This window comes from Phyllopteryx taeniolatus, chromosome 14 (assembly GCF_024500385.1).
Source record: "Phyllopteryx taeniolatus isolate TA_2022b chromosome 14, UOR_Ptae_1.2, whole genome shotgun sequence".
Taxonomy (NCBI): Eukaryota; Metazoa; Chordata; class Actinopteri; order Syngnathiformes; family Syngnathidae; genus Phyllopteryx; species Phyllopteryx taeniolatus.
Window position 1 is genome coordinate 8,777,664 of NC_084515.1, and position 20,325 is coordinate 8,797,988.

The 20,325-nt window shown below is 40.2% G+C and overlaps 1 protein-coding gene across 5 annotated transcripts in view; it reads right to left on the bottom strand.

Moving 5' to 3' along the window:
• Positions 1-20,325, bottom strand: part of kcnab1b (potassium voltage-gated channel subfamily A regulatory beta subunit 1b) — a 53,114-nt gene that overhangs the window by 2,718 nt on the left and 30,071 nt on the right. For all 5 annotated transcript variants that reach the window (XM_061797512.1, XM_061797511.1, XM_061797513.1 and 2 more), the window contains 8 exons: positions 18,274-18,353; positions 17,933-17,977; positions 16,538-16,582; positions 14,664-14,707; positions 8,475-8,561; positions 1,812-1,897; positions 278-398; positions 101-195 (listed from right to left, as the gene is read on the bottom strand). In XM_061797512.1, coding sequence (XP_061653496.1) covers positions 101-195; positions 278-398; positions 1,812-1,897; positions 8,475-8,561; positions 14,664-14,707; positions 16,538-16,582; positions 17,933-17,977; positions 18,274-18,353 — 603 coding nt within the window. The remainder of the gene's footprint in view (positions 1-100; positions 196-277; positions 399-1,811; positions 1,898-8,474; positions 8,562-14,663; positions 14,708-16,537; positions 16,583-17,932; positions 17,978-18,273; positions 18,354-20,325) is intronic.

The window sequence follows — 20,325 nt, forward strand, 5'->3', positions numbered from 1 at the left end:
TGTAAATTACAAGAGCTCGAACTAAACTGCATGAGATGCTTGAACCCACTTGCAGGGTTTGTGCACTCGGCTGGGGGTCAAAATGTAGTTCATCCCATACCTTCATGGAAGCCCTGGAGGACTCCGGCACGCCATCGTCATATTTCCCGGTGATAATGCCGCAGGCCAAAGGAGACCAAGAGACCACACCTACACCTGTGATTAAACCATGACAGGTCGATGTGAAGGATATGAAGGATTTCAAGGGAAGCCTGGGAGGGAGGATGATGAAACCAACCAATTTTGTGGTAGAGCTCTGGCAGCTGTGTTTCCACTTTGTCCCTCTGGAAAAAATGATACTCAGCCTGCTCGCAGACTGGTGGAATAAGATTGAACTGCCTGGCCACTGAGTAGGCTTCCTAAATAATTAAGGAGACACAAAAATTGAGGAAATAACCAAATATAATAAACCGCCCCATATTTGTGGTTTTGCATTTGCAAATTCTCCTATTTGCAGATTCTTTGGTGGAAACCTATTTGCTGTTTTTGTTCTCAGGCCAAAGCCATGTCTGACATAAAAATATTGTTTTGGTGGCATGTTGGGACCAAGGAACTCAATTGAAGTGAGGGAAGAAGCTTCATTAAGTCAGGCCATAAGCCTTGTCTAATAGAAAAAAAGTACTTTGTCGCATCTTGTGGCATCTATATACTGTACAATTACAAACCTTTTGTGTGTGTGGCTGTGACGGTCAATTACTTATTGATATTTTTCCTATCCCTGTCCTCACCGTTCACTGAAATAACTTCTATCTTTCTTTAACAATAAAGCAGGGTACGGTGAACCTCCATTTATCGCAGGTGATACATTCCAGACCCTCTGGCAAGTGAAGGTCCGCGATATAAAAAGACCACACAGAAACATTTCTTTATATTGTTTCCCACACACACACACACTTGAGACACATTTAAAGTAATTAAAACGTTGTAAACAATTGTAAATGTATTTATTGTAAACGCATTTGAACACAAAGATATTGCAAGAATAAAATGTATAGAAAAATACTGTACAGAATCAGAATCATCTTTATTAGCCAAGTATGTCCAAACAACACACAACGAATTTGTCTCCGGTAGTACATGAGGTATTTGTGTATATACATGTGCCTTTAAGAGGCGGAGCCTGATGGGGTGGCCTGTGACATCTGCGTGAGTGTCTTGGTGTGAGTTGTGGCCTACAGCAGCTTCAGAGTGAGTATGCTGTTTTTTACTACTCTCGCAGTAGATGAACTGGCCCCCTAAAAAGGTTTGTAATTGCCCCGAGATGCCACAAGATGGCAGCAAAGGACTGATCTTCTCTCAATGAGGCTCCTCAACTCACTTCAAATTGTTGCCTTGGCTTCAAGATGCCTCAAGATGCCACAAGATGGCGCAAAAGCAATAGTATAATTGCTTGCCTGAGCACGAAAATTAATACTGGAGGATACGTTTGCCCAAAGTCTGGAAATAGGCAAATTTGTAAATACTGATCCGCAAATATGCGGGGTATCGCTGTATACTTTAAAGACCCAATCGCTATTAAAAAATAATATATACAGCTGTCGTGCAACTGATGAACCGCAATATAGTGGGCAAACACTGTACACGCATACGATTATCGGGCATAATTTGAGCATCACTCCACCATCGGATCAAAGTCAGCAAAGGCTTGATTATCGGACGTCACTAAAACAAAACAAAAAAAACATCCCTCCCGAATGATTATCCTGCAGTGTGGGGTGGGTTACGAATCATTTTTCCTCCTCGATTAAAAATGATTTTCTGTAATCACTCACCATGATCTCCATGGCAGACCACCGTGATGTCCCCCAGTACATAGACATTCCCTGGTTGATCACATGGGTCATGGCTCGCACAATCTCTTTGTGTACACACACACACAAACGGGACAAAAAAAAAAAGTAGTTATGTTATTTATAAATAGTGTCTTTATTGTGTGCACATAGTAACTACTCAGTGAAGAAAACAAACGCAGAGGGAATTTAAATATGTATGATATTGCTTTTGTCTCTAATCGACACTTAAATGCACTAATGAACCATCTGCCGTATACTGACAAGAACAGTTACGGATGTAAGTACTGACGCTCTGTATGAGAAGAGAACACAGCAGGGTGTGATTAAAAAAAGTGATTCTTTTTCTTTTCATCAGAAGTTCTCTCTCTAGGCCATCATGTGCCTCAGCGAGAGACCGTGTGTGTGTCAGTGTGTGTGTGTGTTTGTGTGTGCGTGCGCTAGTCTGCGTGTGTGTGTGTGGGTGAAGCAGGTGGGAGAAGGAATAACAGCTCCAAAAACAGGGGGGAGCGATAGAACAGGACGATTGTAAAACCTGTTCATCAATCTGCAATGAATAATACATGGTTCGAACTAGAAAATGTAACTTGATTCACAATAATATCCATAATTTTCCCCCACAGGACCACAATGAAGCCTCTAACAACAGATGTCCACGTAGCTTATGTGAGATATCCAGCATTCGCCATCAACACCCTGTTAACACAAGCTCATTCAAAAAGGACATTGTGGTTGATGTTTTGAACATGCACCAACCACATTATGCACTTGAACTAATGACACTTAGTTGCAATTGAAACAAACCTTTTAAAAAGAGTAGTAAGAGTATATATTTTTTACCAAAATAATATAAAATATAATTTTGGGTTTATTTGCAAGGAAGTATTGTGACTTTCACATATTCAGCAATACTCTACTGCAAAACCGAGCAAAAAGATACGACATTTGATGATATGCATATTTCTCCCTTTAATTTGGAACCTTTTTCAAGTCCACATGAGGCAGTGATTAAAATGTCAGGGCACTTTTAACTGAATGATGAGATTCTATGATTTTATGACAGATCGTAGGAAAGGGGCCAAAGTAGACGACTACTGTAGTGTGTTTTACTTTACAATATTAACGGCCTCTAACAAAATGACATCAAAAATACCAAAACAACAGATAATTACTCCTAATTGGCCTACTTTTATTGCACTTTTTTAATACACTAACTCGTATATATCCATTCATATACAGGTACATCTCAATAAATGAGAATAGTGTCACAAGCTTAATTTACTGGAGTTAGGAAGTTAAATTCAAAAAGTGAAACTCATATTACAGAGATGCACTATACAGACTCAGAGTGAAATATTTCTTGATTTTTTGTTTTAAATATATATGTATTATTTTGATGATTACAGCTTAGAGCAATTGAAGATCTCAAATTCACCATCTCTAGAAACCAGAATAACAAACAATCAAGAAACAATGAAAATGATCTTTTATGTAGAAATTAGATAGGAATTTGCCTTATGAAAGTATTTTCCCCAAGTGTTTAATAAATCTATATAATGTGTGAGTACTGAAATAAAAGGACTTCATCCATCCATCCATCCATTTTCTGAGCCGCTTCTCCTCACTAGGGTCGCGGGCGTGCTGGAGCCTATCCCAGCTGTCATCGGGCAGGAGCCGGGGTACACCCTGAACTGGTTGCCAGCCAATCATAAAAGGACTTATCTACCATATTCTAATTTATTGATATGTACCTGTACTCTATTTACATCCCCAATTCCAATTAAGTTGGGACGTTGTGTTAAACATAAATAAAAACAGAATGTAATGATTTGCAAATCATGTTCAACCTATATTGAATTGAATACACTACAAAGACAAGATATTTAATGTTCAACCTGATAAACTTGATTGTTTTTAGCAAATAATCATTAACTGATTATGATTGGGTATAAAAGGAGCTTTCCTGAATTGTTCAGTCATTCACAAGCAAAAATGGGGCAAGGTTCACCTCTTTGTGAACAAGTGCGTGAGAAAATAGTCGAACAGTTTAAGGACAATATTTCTCAATGTACAATTGTAAGGAATTTAGGGATTTCATCATCTACGGTCCATAATATCATCAAAAGGTTCAGAGAATCTGGAGAAATCACTGCATGTAAGCGGCAAGGCTGAAAACCAACATTGAATGCCCGTGACCTTCGATCCCTCAGGCGGCACTGCATCAAAAACCGACATCAATGTGTAAAGGATATCAGCACATGGGCTCAGGAACACTTCAGAAAACCAATGTCAGTAAATACAGTTCGGCGCTACATCCGTAAGTGCAACTTGAAACTCTACTATGCAAAGCAAAAGTGATTTATCCAGAACACCCAGAAACGCCGCCGGCTTCTCTGGACCCGAGCTCATCTAAGATGGACTGATGCAAAGTGGAAAAGTGTTCTGTGGTCCGACGAGTCCACATTTCAAATTTTGGGGGGAAATTGTGGACGTCGTGTCCTCCGGGCCAAAGAGGAAACGAACCATCCGGACTGTTATGGACGCAAAGTTCAAAAGCCAGCATCGGTGATGGTATGGGGCTGTGTTAGTGCCAATGGCATGGGTAATTTATAAATCTGTGAAGGCACCATTAATGCTGAAAGGTAAATACAGGTTTTGGAGAAACATATGCTGCCATCCAAGCAACGCCTTTTTCACGGACGCCCCTGCTTATTTCAGCAAGACAATGCCAAACCACATTCTGCACGTGTTACAACAGCGTGGCTTCGTAGTAAAAGAGTGTGGGTACTAGACTGGCCTGACTGCAGTCCAGACCTGTCTCCCATTGAAAATGTGTAGCGCATTATGAAGCGTAAAATACGACAACGGAGACCCCGGACTGTTGAACAGCTGAAGCTGTACATCAAGCAAGAATGGGAAAGAATTCCACCTACAAAACTTCAACAATTAGTGTCTTCAGTTCCCAAACATTTATTGAATGTTGTTAAAAGAAAAGGTGATGTAACACAGTGGTAAACAGGACCTTGTCCCATCTTTTTTGGAAATGGCACAAATGGCAGCTTTTAAGGGACCCAAGGAAGCAAAATAGTCTTGCAGTGCGTCTACTGTGGAACACTTGATGAAAGGCATGAGTTCCTGATGAAATCTTGAAGCATCTCAAGTCAGTGCAGATTTATTTACCAATGCTCAGGATTAATAATGGATTTTATTCATTGCTTGCCACAAGTCTGTCTCATCATCTGCCTCTGTCTGGCCTATTCTCACATTAAGTTAATTGAATGAATTCAGTGTGCTGCACTTGGGTCTGTTAAATGAAAATGACATGGAGTGGGAGCGTTTGACTGCAAGCTTTGCAGTCTTATCTATTAAAAAAGAAAAATAGAATGATTTTGACATTGATGCATGGTTTTGTTTTCATTCTCCCTCAGGTGCTGTCTCATCAATGCTACGATAATGGGACTATTTTATATTTTGTGTTTTGACAAAATGATTGAAATGCCACTTCTGACCTGCGCTTTTATGCTGTGCCATTTCTCACGGTGAAAGGTGCAACAATAAAGTGCAGACTATGGTGCGTCTGAGCCTGTCACGCATGTTGGATCGGAACAGTGATTGTCTCTGTTGTTCTAAACGCTAGTTCAAGGACCAAGCAAGGGTAGAAAAAAAAACAATGGCACAGAGAGTGATGAGTGGACCTGAGAAGAAAGGCAGTGATTGTAACAAAGGAAGACTTCGCCCCCATTACATCACTTTTTGGTGCCTTAGGGGACATGAGTTGCCTCGTACAGAGTCAGGGACACTCAAAGTCATGGGACCAAATACAATCACAAACTGCACCTGTTACATGGCTTTGCTTTCTTTTTTCTTTTTTTAACAGCACCCTATTTGTTGTGACATCATATTTGTGACATTTCAATAACATAAGCCTGTGTGGAGTTTGCATGCTCTCCCCGTGGCTGTGTGGGTTTTCTCCGGGCACTCCGGTTTCCTACCACATCCCAAAAACATGCATGGTAGGTTGATTGACAACTCTAAATTGCCCGTAGGTGTGACTGTGAGTGCGAATGGTTGTTTGTGTGTATGTGCACTGCGATTGGCTGGCAACCAGTTCAGGGTGTAACCCGCCTGCTGCCCGAAGATAGCTGTGATAGGCTCCAGCAGTCCCGCGACCCTTGTGAGGATAAGCGGCTCAGAAAATGGATGGATGGAATACAGTGAAGCCTTGAGATATGAGTTTCATTTGTTCTGTGACCACACTCTTGTCATGAATGGAACAAAGGACTGGGCCCAAAATGCACGACTCCAATTTAAATGGACAGTTTCAAAAAGAGAGGTTTAATAAACGGGCAGAGGTCGGTACACAGGCAGGCAATCCGCAAAGGCAACAGTATCCAAAAAACGTGAGGCAAAAAGGCAAGGTCAATAATAAGAATAGGGTCTAGTCTTACTATGAGTCGGTGACGTGGAAACAAGGAATGCTGGAATGTGACAACAAGGTACAACGAACTGGCGACCAGAAAGAATGAGACATGAGGTTAAATGCATGGGGTAATTAGGGTAAACGAGGCACAGGTGGGGAAGATACTCTCAGGAACAGGTGTGTACCAGACAGGGGGAAGACAACAACCAGAACACACACCCATGACAATTCTCATCTTAAATTATCTTTCCCCATTCAAATGAATGGGAATGCATTAGTCCATTCCGGTCTCCCCAAAAAAGAAAAAAACAAATTGTAAAGTCCTTTTTAACAAGGAAGAGAGCACTCTATAATATCATACTTTAAATATATATAGATATATACAGGTACTAATGATATAATTAAATAAAATGCAAGGGATTATAGAGTTTTTGTCACTTTATTGCTTAAATTCAATGGACATTGTCCATGTGCGATGTGACATATGACATACACACAAAACCAAACACTTCTACAAGGAATGAAAAATGCAAACACCAACATTTTTCAAGTTTGTGTGTTAATAAATCTCCATTTCATTCCATCCTGACCCTGCTGATAATCTCTTGAAAGCACACTTTATCTGGACAGCGAGGGTTTAGTTTGCGGACTTTCAGTGATTCCGGCCAGACGTTAGTCAAAAAGTGTGGTCTAGTGACGTCATAAGTAATCTAACGCGTTACTTTTAGAGTAGTCAGATTACAAATACAAATTGTTATTTTGATTTATCTGCTTACAGTTACTTTTTTGTTCACGAGAACCAGAGCTTAATTTACTTTTGATATTAAAACATGCTATTTATGCTGAGGAAACAGATATTTATCATTAAAAACTACAGTGCTTGGGAACATGAGGCAAGTCAGTAACCAAGTCACTTGATTCAGTGACGGTGCATGTCATGAGTGCAGACCAATTTTCAGCCTTTGTTTTAGTCATGACTAATAAAACAGACGAAACACACTATATTCTTAACTATCCATAACTAAAATGCACACAACGACTAACAACAATAACGTTTTCCGCACATAGTCAGTCAACTCACGTGTACCCAAGCAAACACTATGGACGCGGACGAAGGATTGGCATACTTAAACTGGAAATACAGTCACTACTTCGAGTTTCTCAAAAGAGGACAATACTAAGGTACGTTGTACGCTATGCGCGCGCACACGCGCACACGCGCACACACACACACACAGTTGCCTTCATGGACCCCCACACAATCGGCAGGGTTGCTACAGTCTGTCTGTCTATATATCAGTTCAGAGTCTGAAAAGAAGTGTACTGAGAATGCTGTGCTTGTATATATTTAGGTGGCTATTTGGCATGTCAAGTCTGCACGAAGTTGCTCATTTAATGTGGCTTCAAGTACACTCTTATTTAAGTTATTTGTTCATCTTGATGACATCAATCTGTAACTTGTGTGGCCTACATTACCAAGTAATGGGTACGGTTAACCTAATGCCTTTTTTGTACTGTGGATAAGTGAAGTGATATGCCTGCCACTTGACAGCTGCTTAAAGTAACTAAAAAGTCACTTTTTTCTAATTTGGTTACTTTTGAAATTAAGTAATCAGTAAAGTAACTAAGTTACTTTAAAGCTCAAGTAATCAGTAAAGTAACTAAGTTACTTTCTCAAGGTAACTGTGGCAACACTGCTGACTTTAACCCGCAGCGTTTTGGTACCAGTCACAAGGTCTCCCAGTGACAGCAAGAAGTGGTCACAATGGAATAACGTGGGAAAGGAATACAAGGTGGATGAGTGTGGAAGGCAGGACTGAGGGTGGGGGGAATAGAACACTTGTATCTAGAGAGTCTGACCCCAAAATACACCAGCTTCCCCAAGGGGACCCAATAATCCTGCTTCTGAAGAACAGGGAATGCTCAGGGACCCTGTGGAAAATAATGATCCCACCAAGACAGAAAGAGAGTGTCACCCGTAGGCAAAAATAGAGAACGAGGGACGGGGCGAAATTGTCCGATTAGTGGAGATGCGCGTATGTGTGCCCGAGATAGATCAAAAATAAATCAAAATCAAAACACTAATCCTCTGAGGCCACAGATCTGGTGAGCCCCTTCCACTATTTTCTCACCTTCTCAAGTTGCAGGACAATGTGCATTGTCCCCACCCCGACCCCTCAACCACCCACCACCCACCTACCCACTCCTTCACAGCAACCGCTTACCCTCCATGGGAGTGTTGTTGTCCGGTCGGTTGGCAAAAACCACATCGACGTACTCCAACTGCATCCTCTGGAGGGAGCCCTTTAAACCTGCAGTGGGAACACAGAGGCACCCAAGATACATTGTCAAATCCATATTATGGAAAACAGTTTGAGCATTTATTCGATATTCTTGATATCCAGTTTAAGATCCATGTACTACAACGCTCTCTGTTCTCACTAGTAAGACAATTCAACGCACGAGCAGAGCGATTGTCTTACGAGTGACGTTTCTCCACTACTGCCTTCCAAGACATTTTTGCACACTAGTAGGACAACTTTGGCATACGAGTAAGACAGCTGTTGTGAAATGTTTCTAGTGAGACAAAATGGTGCACAAGTTGACATATGCACACTACTAGTACTACTTCCAATTGTAACATGTAGTCCTTCTAATATGTCAAAGTTGCCCTACTAGTGAGTACAAAGAGCATATAAGGCAAACCTAGAGTCCAGGAGGTTACTAGTGTATTCTAGTAATGTTTTTTTCACAACTGCCGTTCACTAATATATGACACTTCTGCACACTAGTACAACAACATTGGCATATTAGTGAGGCGAACCTACTTACTGTACTAGTGCGTGACACATGCCTACTACTTTGGCCTTGTGGGGTTACTAGTGCAGCAAAGTAGTTTGCTAGTCACGTTTGCATACTAGTAGGCTAAACGTGGCACTGGTAGTGGAAAAAAACTATTGGTAAGACACAGTCGTTCTAGTGCACTAGTGAGAACAAAAAGTGTACTAGTACATGGATTCTAAGCGGGATAGCAAGGATATTGGATAAAAAAACGGCTTTCAAAGTTGAATTCAACATACTAGTAGCAAAACAAATAAAATAAATAATAAAAATAAAACAAAATAATCAAACACTAGTACTTTGTCATCTAAATGGGAAATGATTTTGTAAAGTCATTTTGGCTAAACATTTGTAGAAAGTAAAGCAGAAAATGTGTATATGGAGTAGACCATAGAAGATGTCAGGAGAGAGTACCGTGTGTCCTATTTCACATGCAAAGAAGAACAGATGGAAGATGAAAAGCTGTCACAAACGAGGGCAGCAAATGAATAGATAGTCAAGGTGAAGGCCATACGCAGCTTGGACTGTTTGAGTGTGCGAGATAGATAACTGACAGAGGCTTCTTCATCAGACACTAATCCCAGCGGAGATTTCAGCCTTCCCCATCGCTCTTCATTCTACACTCCCAACATCCCTGAAACACCCAAAACAGGGATCTTAATCTGGAGCCTGCACCGTCATGGCAAGCAGCGTCCTCTGCCTTGTAGATTAGCTCAACTGACTCTGAAAGGGGATTCTATTTTTAGACCATGAAACAAGATGTTGAACAACAAAGATATTCTTCTGGTTTCTTCTATGAATAATATATTCACCTTCCACGAAAGTGTCTTTGAAAAGATGACCTAGTCAAGAATTTACTCTGTCCTGTGGGCAAAATTTCAAACGCTGAGAGACTCAATTTCTTGCACTCACCTCAGCAGAGCTCATCTGTGGTACTCATTAAAAAAGCATTTTAGGGATGAGTCAGAGGGCGAAACTCAATTTGGTGCTTAAATTTTTATCCAAGGAGCACCTGAGGCCTCGAGCTTTGGGCATCGTGATTAATAATGTTTGCAAAATATAAAACAGGAGCTGAAATGAGCTTCTTTGTGAGTATGAAGATCTGAGGTGAAAATAGGCAGCTAGATGTCATCACCTATTCGAGACTAAACAGACTGAGAAGGCTTTTCATGGGACTGCAAACGACCACTTTATTACACCGAGCAAGACAAGTAACTGATGGGTCCATAAGGGCTTCCCACAGCCATTAATTGTAAATTGACATTTTAACCAGAGACAATTACTGGCCCATATTATTAGACTTTTTTTTCAAACATTTTCATTATATTCAATTCATTACATTATTTCCTATTGGAAATACTGCCTTGGTTATCGTGGAATTCGGTTTTAGTCAGACTTTCTGGAATGGATTAATCACGAAAACCGAGGTTCCATTGTATATTTAAACAGTTGAACCTCTGAAATCGAATACAATTTTTATATTTTGAAACTTTAAAAATTTAAATGCAAATAATGTATTTCAGAACACAACCGTGATTAACTGGACAGACATTTTTGGTAACATTTTTAACTGTTATTGAAAAGTAGAAAATGAGTTAATTGCATTGTAAAAAAAAATACATTTGAAAAAATCATAAATAAACATTTTTGTATGGTCATCATAACAGTTTTCCTCATTTCAATCACTGGTACCCTTTTATGGTAGCAGCCAAAAACACACAAAAATAAAACAACTAAGGAAACCAAAGCCAACCTGTGGAGTTAATCCATAGTAGGTGAAGTGTTAACGACATTTTCTCATGTCTTGTGTGACTGTAGACTGACTTCCAAAGTGTGCACCACTTTTGAGGAGTGAAATTCCGAATTCAAGGATCATTCAAATTTAGAGATTCCACTCTAACAGGATTACATATGTGTAATTACAGCATAAGCCAATTATGCTTTTGATGTCTTTTTCTTTTTTTGTTGAGACTTTCACGATTCTCCTGCCCCACTTAAAGTACAAGTTACTAAATATGGTTCTAAGATTGCTATGTGTCGAAAATACTTACGAGTGATATAGTGACATTACAAATGTTGCTTATCAGACACACACTGCAATTCATCTCACAGATGTCACCTGGTACCTATCAATTTCTACTGAAAAAACGCCCTCAACTCTCTGCCACTTTTATGTCCTCCGTCTTTGTGCTTCATATACACACACAGAAACTCAGACTTGTTTGAAGGAGACCGTTGGAGTAGGTGCTGTGAATGCTAATTTTGTGAGTGAGAGCTGAGTCACTGTGAGAGGTGCAATGCGCAGAGGGCCAGAAGGCATGTTTGTATTACGAATGTACCGTATTTTCACGGCCATAAGGCGCACCGTATTAAAAGGCCCAGTCTATTTCTGTATTTAACACATACATAAGGCGCACCGTATTATTGGGCGCAGGCATGGTAAAACATACGCTAGCTTAAAACATACGGTAGCATGCATGCACGCTAAAACAATGTTTTTAAAAAGGCAGCGGGAGCAAAACTGAGTTCGGTTGTACTTTATTGAAGTATTTAACAATGTACTCACGTTATCTTTTGATCATTCCTCATCCACAAATCCATCAAAGTCCTAATCTTCTGTATCCGAAATGAACAGCTGGGCAAGTTCTCCAACAAACGCCGGGTTCCCTCTCGTCATTGTCAGAGTCATTCTCGTTGCTGGGGCGCTGTTCAGCAATGATGCCGGCTTTCGCGAAAGCTCGGACAACAGTCAAAGCAGATACCTTAGCCCAAGCATCCACAATCCATTCACATATGGTGGAGTAACTCGCTCAGCGTTGCCTCCCAGTCTTAGTTGCACTTGGTTTTTCACAGTGGCTGTGAGATGGGCGCGCATGGAGTCACAGATCAACAGGGATAGTGACGCGTGGAAAAAACATCTCTTTACGTACACCTCACTCAGCCACTCTCTCATTTTCTCCTCGTCCATCCAGCCCTTTTGATTGGCCTTAACGATGACTTCGGCTGGAAACCTTTCTTTAGGCAGCATCTTCCTCTTAAAAATCACCACAGGTGGCAGTTTCTGTCCATTACCATGGCAACAAAGCACAGCAGTAAAAGCCGACTTCTCGACGTTGTGCGTATCGCTACCGTGGTGGTTCCCTTCTTCTCTACAGTGTGGTTCACCGGAATGTCGAAAGTGAGCGGCACCTCCATGTTGGTAATGTGGTTGGGCTGGATTTGTTTGTCGGCAATCTACTACTATTATATAATAATCTACTATTATATAATAATCTACTATTTACTGCAGTAGGAGCGGAAGATGGCCATCTTTTCCTTGTAATCTGCCGGAAGTTACTGTAGTCCTTGCCCGGATGGATAAATAGCGCCGTTTCATAAAACGAAAGCACCAAGACGGACGTCCTTGAAAATGTTCGATTTTCATTTCTTCTGCTAGCGTTATTGCACTCAGTCGAATGGTGACTGTTGAGACACTTCTCCCGGCTGTTCTTTGCTCATTAATCCATTGCTCGAGTTGGTCTTCCAACTCGGGCCACCTCGCCTTGTTTCCGCGGAAACTCAGCTTCGTCTTCTTGACTTGGCGAAGCTCGTTTTCCTGCTTCCTCCACTTGCGAACCATGGATTCGTTGATCTTGAATTATCTCGCAGCTGCTCGGTTACCATGTTCCTCCGCCTAAATAATAGCTTGCAGTTTAAACTGTGCTTCGTATGCGTGTCTCTTTGTAGGTGCCATTTTCGGGTGCCCTTAGCCAAACCGATGCACATACCAGAACTATATACCTACTGGGGGCGTGTCTTTAGCGTCCTCTGTCACGCGTACCTTCCCCCTTTACGTCCACATGCTGTCCTCAGTCATGTCCGCCTTACTCTATTTAAGCAGAGTGTCGGCAGGAAATGCTCCCAGTCCGTCAAGCGGAGCGCTCATTAAAGTCACATATTTACAGATTTTGGAACTCGTTGCACACATAAGGTGCGCCGCATTATAAGGCACCCCTTCCATTTTGGAGAAAATTTAAGACTTTTAAGTGCGCCTTATGGTCGTGAAAATACGGTATGTGAATGAGGCCACAAGTTTTGACTCAAGAGAAGTTTAGTGTTGAAAAGTTTGCATTGTCTTTGACTCATGGGTTAATTTCCCACTTGGGTGACAGGGAAACAAGTTTGCTGTTCACTCCCCTGAAATTGTGTAGCATGAATTGAATAAAGAATGCTTACACTTAGCCAGACACTTTACTTCACACCTGCACACAATTTGCCCCCCAAAATTTGGGGGAGCACTGCAACTGAAAAATGAATTTTGAAGGGATGGAATTGGAAGTGTAAATGGAAGAGGCAAACAAACATTACTGAGTTACAGAAACTGAATCGGTACTATAATTTTGGGGAAGCCGAGAACCACATAAAACTCATAAAAGTTTAATTTAACTCGAACTGAATGCATGGAAATTCGGATGCATCTGCCCATCCTGTGTAACATTGGTTTGAAAACCTAAGACAGCATACTCGGAAAACTGTTCTGGGAGAGGCCAGCACCAATTGTCACAGTGTGCTGAAATCAAATGAACCAGATGCAAGGAAATGCAGAGTTGAAAGGAGTTTTGGCATTGGTCATATGGCATCACTCCTTCTTGTGGCTGGCGCCTTATCAGCCCTTAGATCCTTCAGAAGTTCCAAAACTGCATCGCTCAATAGACAATATGTCGCAATAATTTTAGCTGGCATTTCAAAAATGTTTACACGAGTGGAAAATATCTCCTTACCCCCTCTCATTTTACCCATGTTACGCTGGCACCGCTGTGCATGCTGGGTTGCACCTGCCTTTCAGACGCGCTATTTAAAGATGCAAAATCCACCATCGCAATTCGACTCAGGTTTGATAAATCACAATGTTCGAGGTAATGTCACACTTCACAGTTGTCCACTCATTAACGTATGACACTACTACAATTTATAGCAAACAAAAAAGAAGTATTGTAGTTTACAACACTAAATAAATAAATTTATAAATAAATTGTATTTATTTTGTATTGCATCCATACATTTTCTGTACCTTTAGCCTAATTAGGATCAGATGTGTGCTGTTTATTTTAATGTAATAATATTTGGTAAACAGTAACTCAGTCTTTGTGTTGTTGTCTAATGATTTATAGCAGTTCGTTAAATCTTGACAAACTAATTAACAACCAATTTATAAACCATTTCTAGAAACTTTTATTATAACATTTTACCATATTTCATTTAAAAATGTACGAATTTCACTTCCTCAGAAATTGCATGACAGACAGAACCAATTAATGACCAATTTAGAAACCATTTCTCTACCTTTCATATGGGTACCCCAGTATTCAGACTATCACTGAAGACTGCAGTTTGCAGTCAATGTTTCTTAGAAATACCTCGGAACAGAAAGGACATTAGTGAGGTGGGACTAGTACAAGTGTTTGAAAAGACACAGGCAGGAAGAAAGACGAGGCGAGAAACGCAGATAAAAGAAGACGATTATGAAAGGCCAGCAAGCATCCGAATAATGGGGTGCCGTGAAGGACAAACCAGGAGGAGAGAACATCTGTTACCTTCAATGATGTGTTTTCTGTTGAGGCCTCTCTCTGTCTCTGCCCTGGAACATGAGACAAAGAAATAGACCGTTGTGTAGGGTGTAGAATGTAACCAGTGGGCAAGCTTGATATTACTGTCTAATGGGGCCAACCATTTGCAAGCATAATGTTGGGGAAATTATAGCAAACGTACCAAAAAAAACCTCTATACAGCACACTTCAAGATTATTGCCTCAAAGGAGACTCATCGCTCACTTTATTGGGGACTCTAGCACCATCTTATTAGAGCTAATATATGAGGTTCAGCAATAGGTTTATTAATGTGGCTGTAGTTTGCGCTGACTGCATTAACCTGACAGGTGTTTCTATACAATTCATTCATTCATTATAAACATATTGTTGTACTGTATTCATTCCCCTATGATTGAGTCAATCCAAACAAAGCATTGTTATCTTTGAAAAGGCAACATTTTTAATACACATCTCGTATTGGAGATCATCACGTACTTGTACTTTTCACTTGCACATTTTACCCCCATGGAAGAAAAAAAAAAGAACAATTTGTGTTTCATCTGTCTTCCGCCATACTTTGATACAAAGTGCAACATAATAGGCTGCAGTGTTGATTTTACAGCCACACCGAGGACACCATTAGCATTCCGACCTGCTTTCGGTGTAATTGAAATTCGATATGTGCGCTCAATTTTCGTATACAGCGACACCGGAGGGAGCGGCTAAATGCCTCTCTATCTTACGTTTGCCTTTCTTTGCGGTCTGTTGAAGCACTTTATACTTTCTACAAGAGTTTGTTTCTGGCTATTTGTTTTTCATTTAAAAGTTTTCCATGCAACTTCCCCTCCTGTTTCAGCCTGGGTAATAATTGCGTTAATCCATGCCTTATTTGCCTTGTGAGCAAAGTGCAATTAAAAGAATAAATAGACACAGTAGAGTTGGTGTTAAGCGGTTCATTCTTAAATATATTCCATATCGATAATAGCATTAATAAATAAATGGAAATTCCATGTATCCAATTCAGCCTCCAAAAAAACAACAAAAATGGTTGCAATTTGGTTTTTTTTTAATAAGAAAAATAACACTCTATAATAGAATAATAATAGAAATATTTGTTTGCTTCAATTCAATGCCCATTTTGCTGCTGGCATGCTCACCTTGCCCACCTGGGGGCAGTATAGTACAGACATACAGCTATACTGTACAAGGAGCCGGTCTCAGCTGTTCAGTCGCAGCTATTTAAGTCATTAGTCACAGAAGATAAAGAATATATGCCTGTGGGTATTGCTACATTATCTGCCTGCATGTGTTGCTCCACCGGGTGTGTTCAAATGTCTGTTGTTTCATATATCACAGCGACACTGATGCTATTCATTAGCTCGTCTATGGAATTTCCCATTATGTGTGAGCATTAAGCTAGCAGACATTGGCAAAGTTACGTGGTTGTTTTAAATACACAATATGTAATTCTCTTTGTTTTTTGTATAGTTTAACAGGCAATAGACAGCTTGAAGTGTCTTCTTTGAAGAATTGTTTACTATCTGCCAAACTGCTGCTTGTTGTGAAGTGAGTTGAGTCACCTGCTCCCATACAGCGCTCGTATCTCAAGTTTGTGCTCGCAAGTCAGAGCAAAAAGTCAAGTCTGGGCACACACATTTGATTGACCCGCTTGCCACACTTGTGTAATGGTGATGTCAATTAGATAATGGGATGGAAAGAGGAAAAAATATCACGCATGTTCAAATGGAAGTGCACTTCCAGCACTAATGTGACTAATACAGGTTGAGAGCAGACTCCAGCAAAAACAAATTGCTTGACATGAATGTTCTGTAATGCACATACATGTTGTAACTGGTGAAGACACACATACACACACTTACTTTCCTCCCCAGTAGAGTTTCGTGGTAATCACCAGACTGGAACGCCTGAGGGAATAAAAACACATTTTTGAAAGCCATGAACATTTGATTTGAATGTTCTCTTAAATTTGGGCTCTACTATGTCCGTTACTGAATGTGCGCGTGCATTCAGAACCATAATTAGTTGATACCTAGAAATGTTGGCCACAAGCATAATGCACTGTGGGAAATAATAACTTTTTCTTTCAAATGTACCAATGGTTAGTAATGTGTTTATTCGTGTTTTGACTACCTTTTACTTTTATAGCATTTTTTTGTCGAAATTTAATTTCTCTCAAAAAATGCAGAATTTCAGCAAGACAAAAAGACTTGTTTAAAGATAGATCTTATTTTAGCAGTAGGGCCAGTTTATTTTGTCTTTTATTTCCAGGTGTTTACATCTGGATCTGATACACAACTCACTGTAGAAAACTGCACATTTTGTTTAAACCCACCCATTTTTCATTCATGTGAACAAAACTATTGGGCCATGTGACTGACAGGCTTATTCAATTGCTTATTCAAACAAAAGTACTAAATGTGTATGCGGAGTTTCAGATTTGGGTCTTGCCTGTACATACTTTTACAGTACATTTACGGTTAGACATGTAACCACAATGAAAACCAGAGAGCTGTTTAATGGGTGTAAATTGTGAGGTTGAGAGAAGATGGAAACTCAATCAGAGCACAAACACTGGCCACAGCCATTTGGAATATTGTGTAAAAGAATGAAACCACTAGTGTACTAAGTCATAGATAAAGAACGGGTAGGCCAAGCAAAAGAACAGCCAATGACAAACACATTTTGAGAGCTCTAAAGAAAGACTAAAACAACTGTTAGTGACATCAACAACAACCTCCAGAGAGCATGAATGAAGGTATCTCAGAAGATATCATGGACAAAAGTACTGAGGCTATTACAGAAGACAAAAAAAAAAAAAGAAAAAGCACATATTAGCAAGAATAATAGAAAAGCCCGAATGGAACTTTTGAACATTCTAGAATAAAGATTTATGGACTCAAGAAACAAAGCTTACCCTTTCAAGACCCATGAAAGTGAATTCAGAGATTTCTAACTACATTATATATTTTTTAAGATGGGACTTAAACAAAGCATTTTTTTAAATTTATGTACAGATTATTTATTTAAAAAAACAAAAAAAAACGACCATTCCTAGCATTTACACAATAACAGTATAACTGTCTTAAGTTTTCACAACTAAACATGTTTTCTAAAGAATTTGTCAAGGCGAGGCCAGGTTTTCCATTGTGAAACAAAATCATGTAAGCAACCCTTTACATGTTTGATTTATTTCATGCTTAATAGATGTTAACTTGCAAGACGCATTGGGAATGTGTAAGCAGCATATACAGTACCTCCAGCACTTTTTCCTGATGATGTTTCCCAGGATTATCTCTGCTCTGTAAACAAAACACCACGGGGCACAACACATATAAATGAGATCTAAAGCATTTCTCTGAGTGCACGGCTGTTATCTAACAGCAACAGCGCAAACACACCTATATCTTACCAGCACAATTACAATATTATTCTTGCTCATTATTTACAGAGGCTATCAAAGTCAGACAAAACCATGAACATAATGCGTTGCCCCAAGTGAGGAATACATTACACAAGGCCTACTGCCGCATTGTGAGATGAAAAAAAAAATCTGGTTTATCGCTAAACATAGTCAAAAACAGAGACAATCACTCACTTCCCGCCGGAATACACCTCCGCCGTGTCGAAGAGGTTGACCCCACTCTCATACGCGATCGTCATCAGCTGCTCGGCCACCTGACACAGACAAGGAATGAATGTTCCCCTTGTGAACTTTACTTAATGTACTTTTGTAACACATCACATATTCCTACCACCCACTCGACTGCAGACTTTAAAAAGATGGGCCTTGAAATTCTCCCAAGAATTGAACTAATCAGAGTCTGCTGGCTGCTAGCTGATTAAGTTTTTTTTTTTTTTAAATTGCAGTCTATTTTGGCCTTCAGATAATCAGACCCATACACGGATTAGCTAAATTCAATGTGATGGCATTCTTTATTTGTGCGTAATTTATATTTTAAAGTTTTGTTAATCAGTTTATTCAAAAGGGGATGTGTAGACCCCAGGTCAAATACTTCCCCCCCGCTGGATTGAAAAATATTTGTCCAAACACTAGAAGCTTACTGTACGGTCTTGGTAATTGCCAGCGTAGGGGTAGCTTAATAGTTTTTAAGTATTATAGATGAAGTATGATGCCTTGGTGGTGTGTGGATGTACACACACACACATATATACACATTTATTTTATTTATTTATTTATCTATTGCAGTAACAAAATGGCATCAACAACTAGCATGACACTTTCCCCTGAGTGAAAGTTTACATTATTAAGTCTATTTGTAATGGATTCATGACTTTTTTAAAAAAAATTGTTTGTCATTGGGCGGCACGGTGGTCGACTGGTTAGAGCATCTGCCTCACGGTTCTGAGGACTGGGGTTCAATCACCGGCCCCGCCTGTGTGGAGTTTGCATGTTCTCCCTGTGCTTGCATGGGTTTTCTCCGGGCACTCCGGTTTCCTCCCACATCTCAAAAACATGCATGGTAGGTTAATTGACAACTCTAAATTGCCCGTAGGTGTGATTGTGAGTGTCTGGTTGTTTGTTTGTATGTGCCCTGCAATTGGCTGGCAACCAGTTCAGGGTGTACCCCCCCACTTGCCCGATGATAGCTGGGATAGGCTCCAGCACTCCCGCGACCCTCGTCAGGAGAAGCGGCTCAGAAAATGGATGCATGGATGGATGTTTTTTATTGCAGTTATCCTCATTAAGGTGCGTGAGCTGGAGGCAATCCCAGCTGTCTTTGGACGAGAGGCGTGGTACGCCATGGATGAGTTGCCAGTCAATCGCTGGGCACAAAAAAAAAAAAAAAAAAAAAACACCCCAAAAAAATTGTTTTCTGCTATGTGACACAAAGCGACTGTGGTGGTGTAGGACCCAAGACTGTGACGGCATGTGCAATATGTGTGTTTCTAAAATAATAATAATAATAATATTTCGTACATGGTGCCATTCAAGCTCAGACCGCCACTGATTCTGAGTCTTCAATGAACCTAACATGCATGCTTTTCGGCATGTGGAGGAAGCAAACATGCCAACTCCACACAGGAACATCAGAGACGAGATTTGAACCCTGAATTCCAGAACCGCGAGGCAGGCAGGCTACCCACTAGGACAAAGCGCTGCTTAGATTTCAGGAAACCTTTTCTCAAAAAATGCATTTCAAGAAAAATGACTGTGACTCAAGCCAGGATTTAAAAATCGCCGCGTATTCTTCCGCCGTGGTTTGTGTTTCTTTTTCAGTCAGATCTGATAGCACAGTCATTCAGTCCTCAGTCACTGTTCATTCAGTCCTTGGGTAGTCTACTAATTATTACATTTTACTTAAATCTGACTATAGAAATGAATCGCTCGGCTATCAGTTACAGTGGCTACATCCTTATGGTTTGAGTCTTTCTAGCATAAGCATTGTTCCATCTTAAACTTGTTTAATCTTGTTTAGGTTAGACTTTCTTTTAATTTCTCCTCAAAGCTTCTATTTGTATTTGTTTGTCCTTTGTTGGTTCTTTCTCTTATTTGAGTATTAATAAGAGTATCCATCCATCCAGGCAGTCCTTTGTGCAACAGAAGCAATTGAGAGTCCGAAAGAGCATCAAGCTGCCAACAGTTTTATTGGTTAATTCATCCCAAATGCACCAAATGGGTGAGATT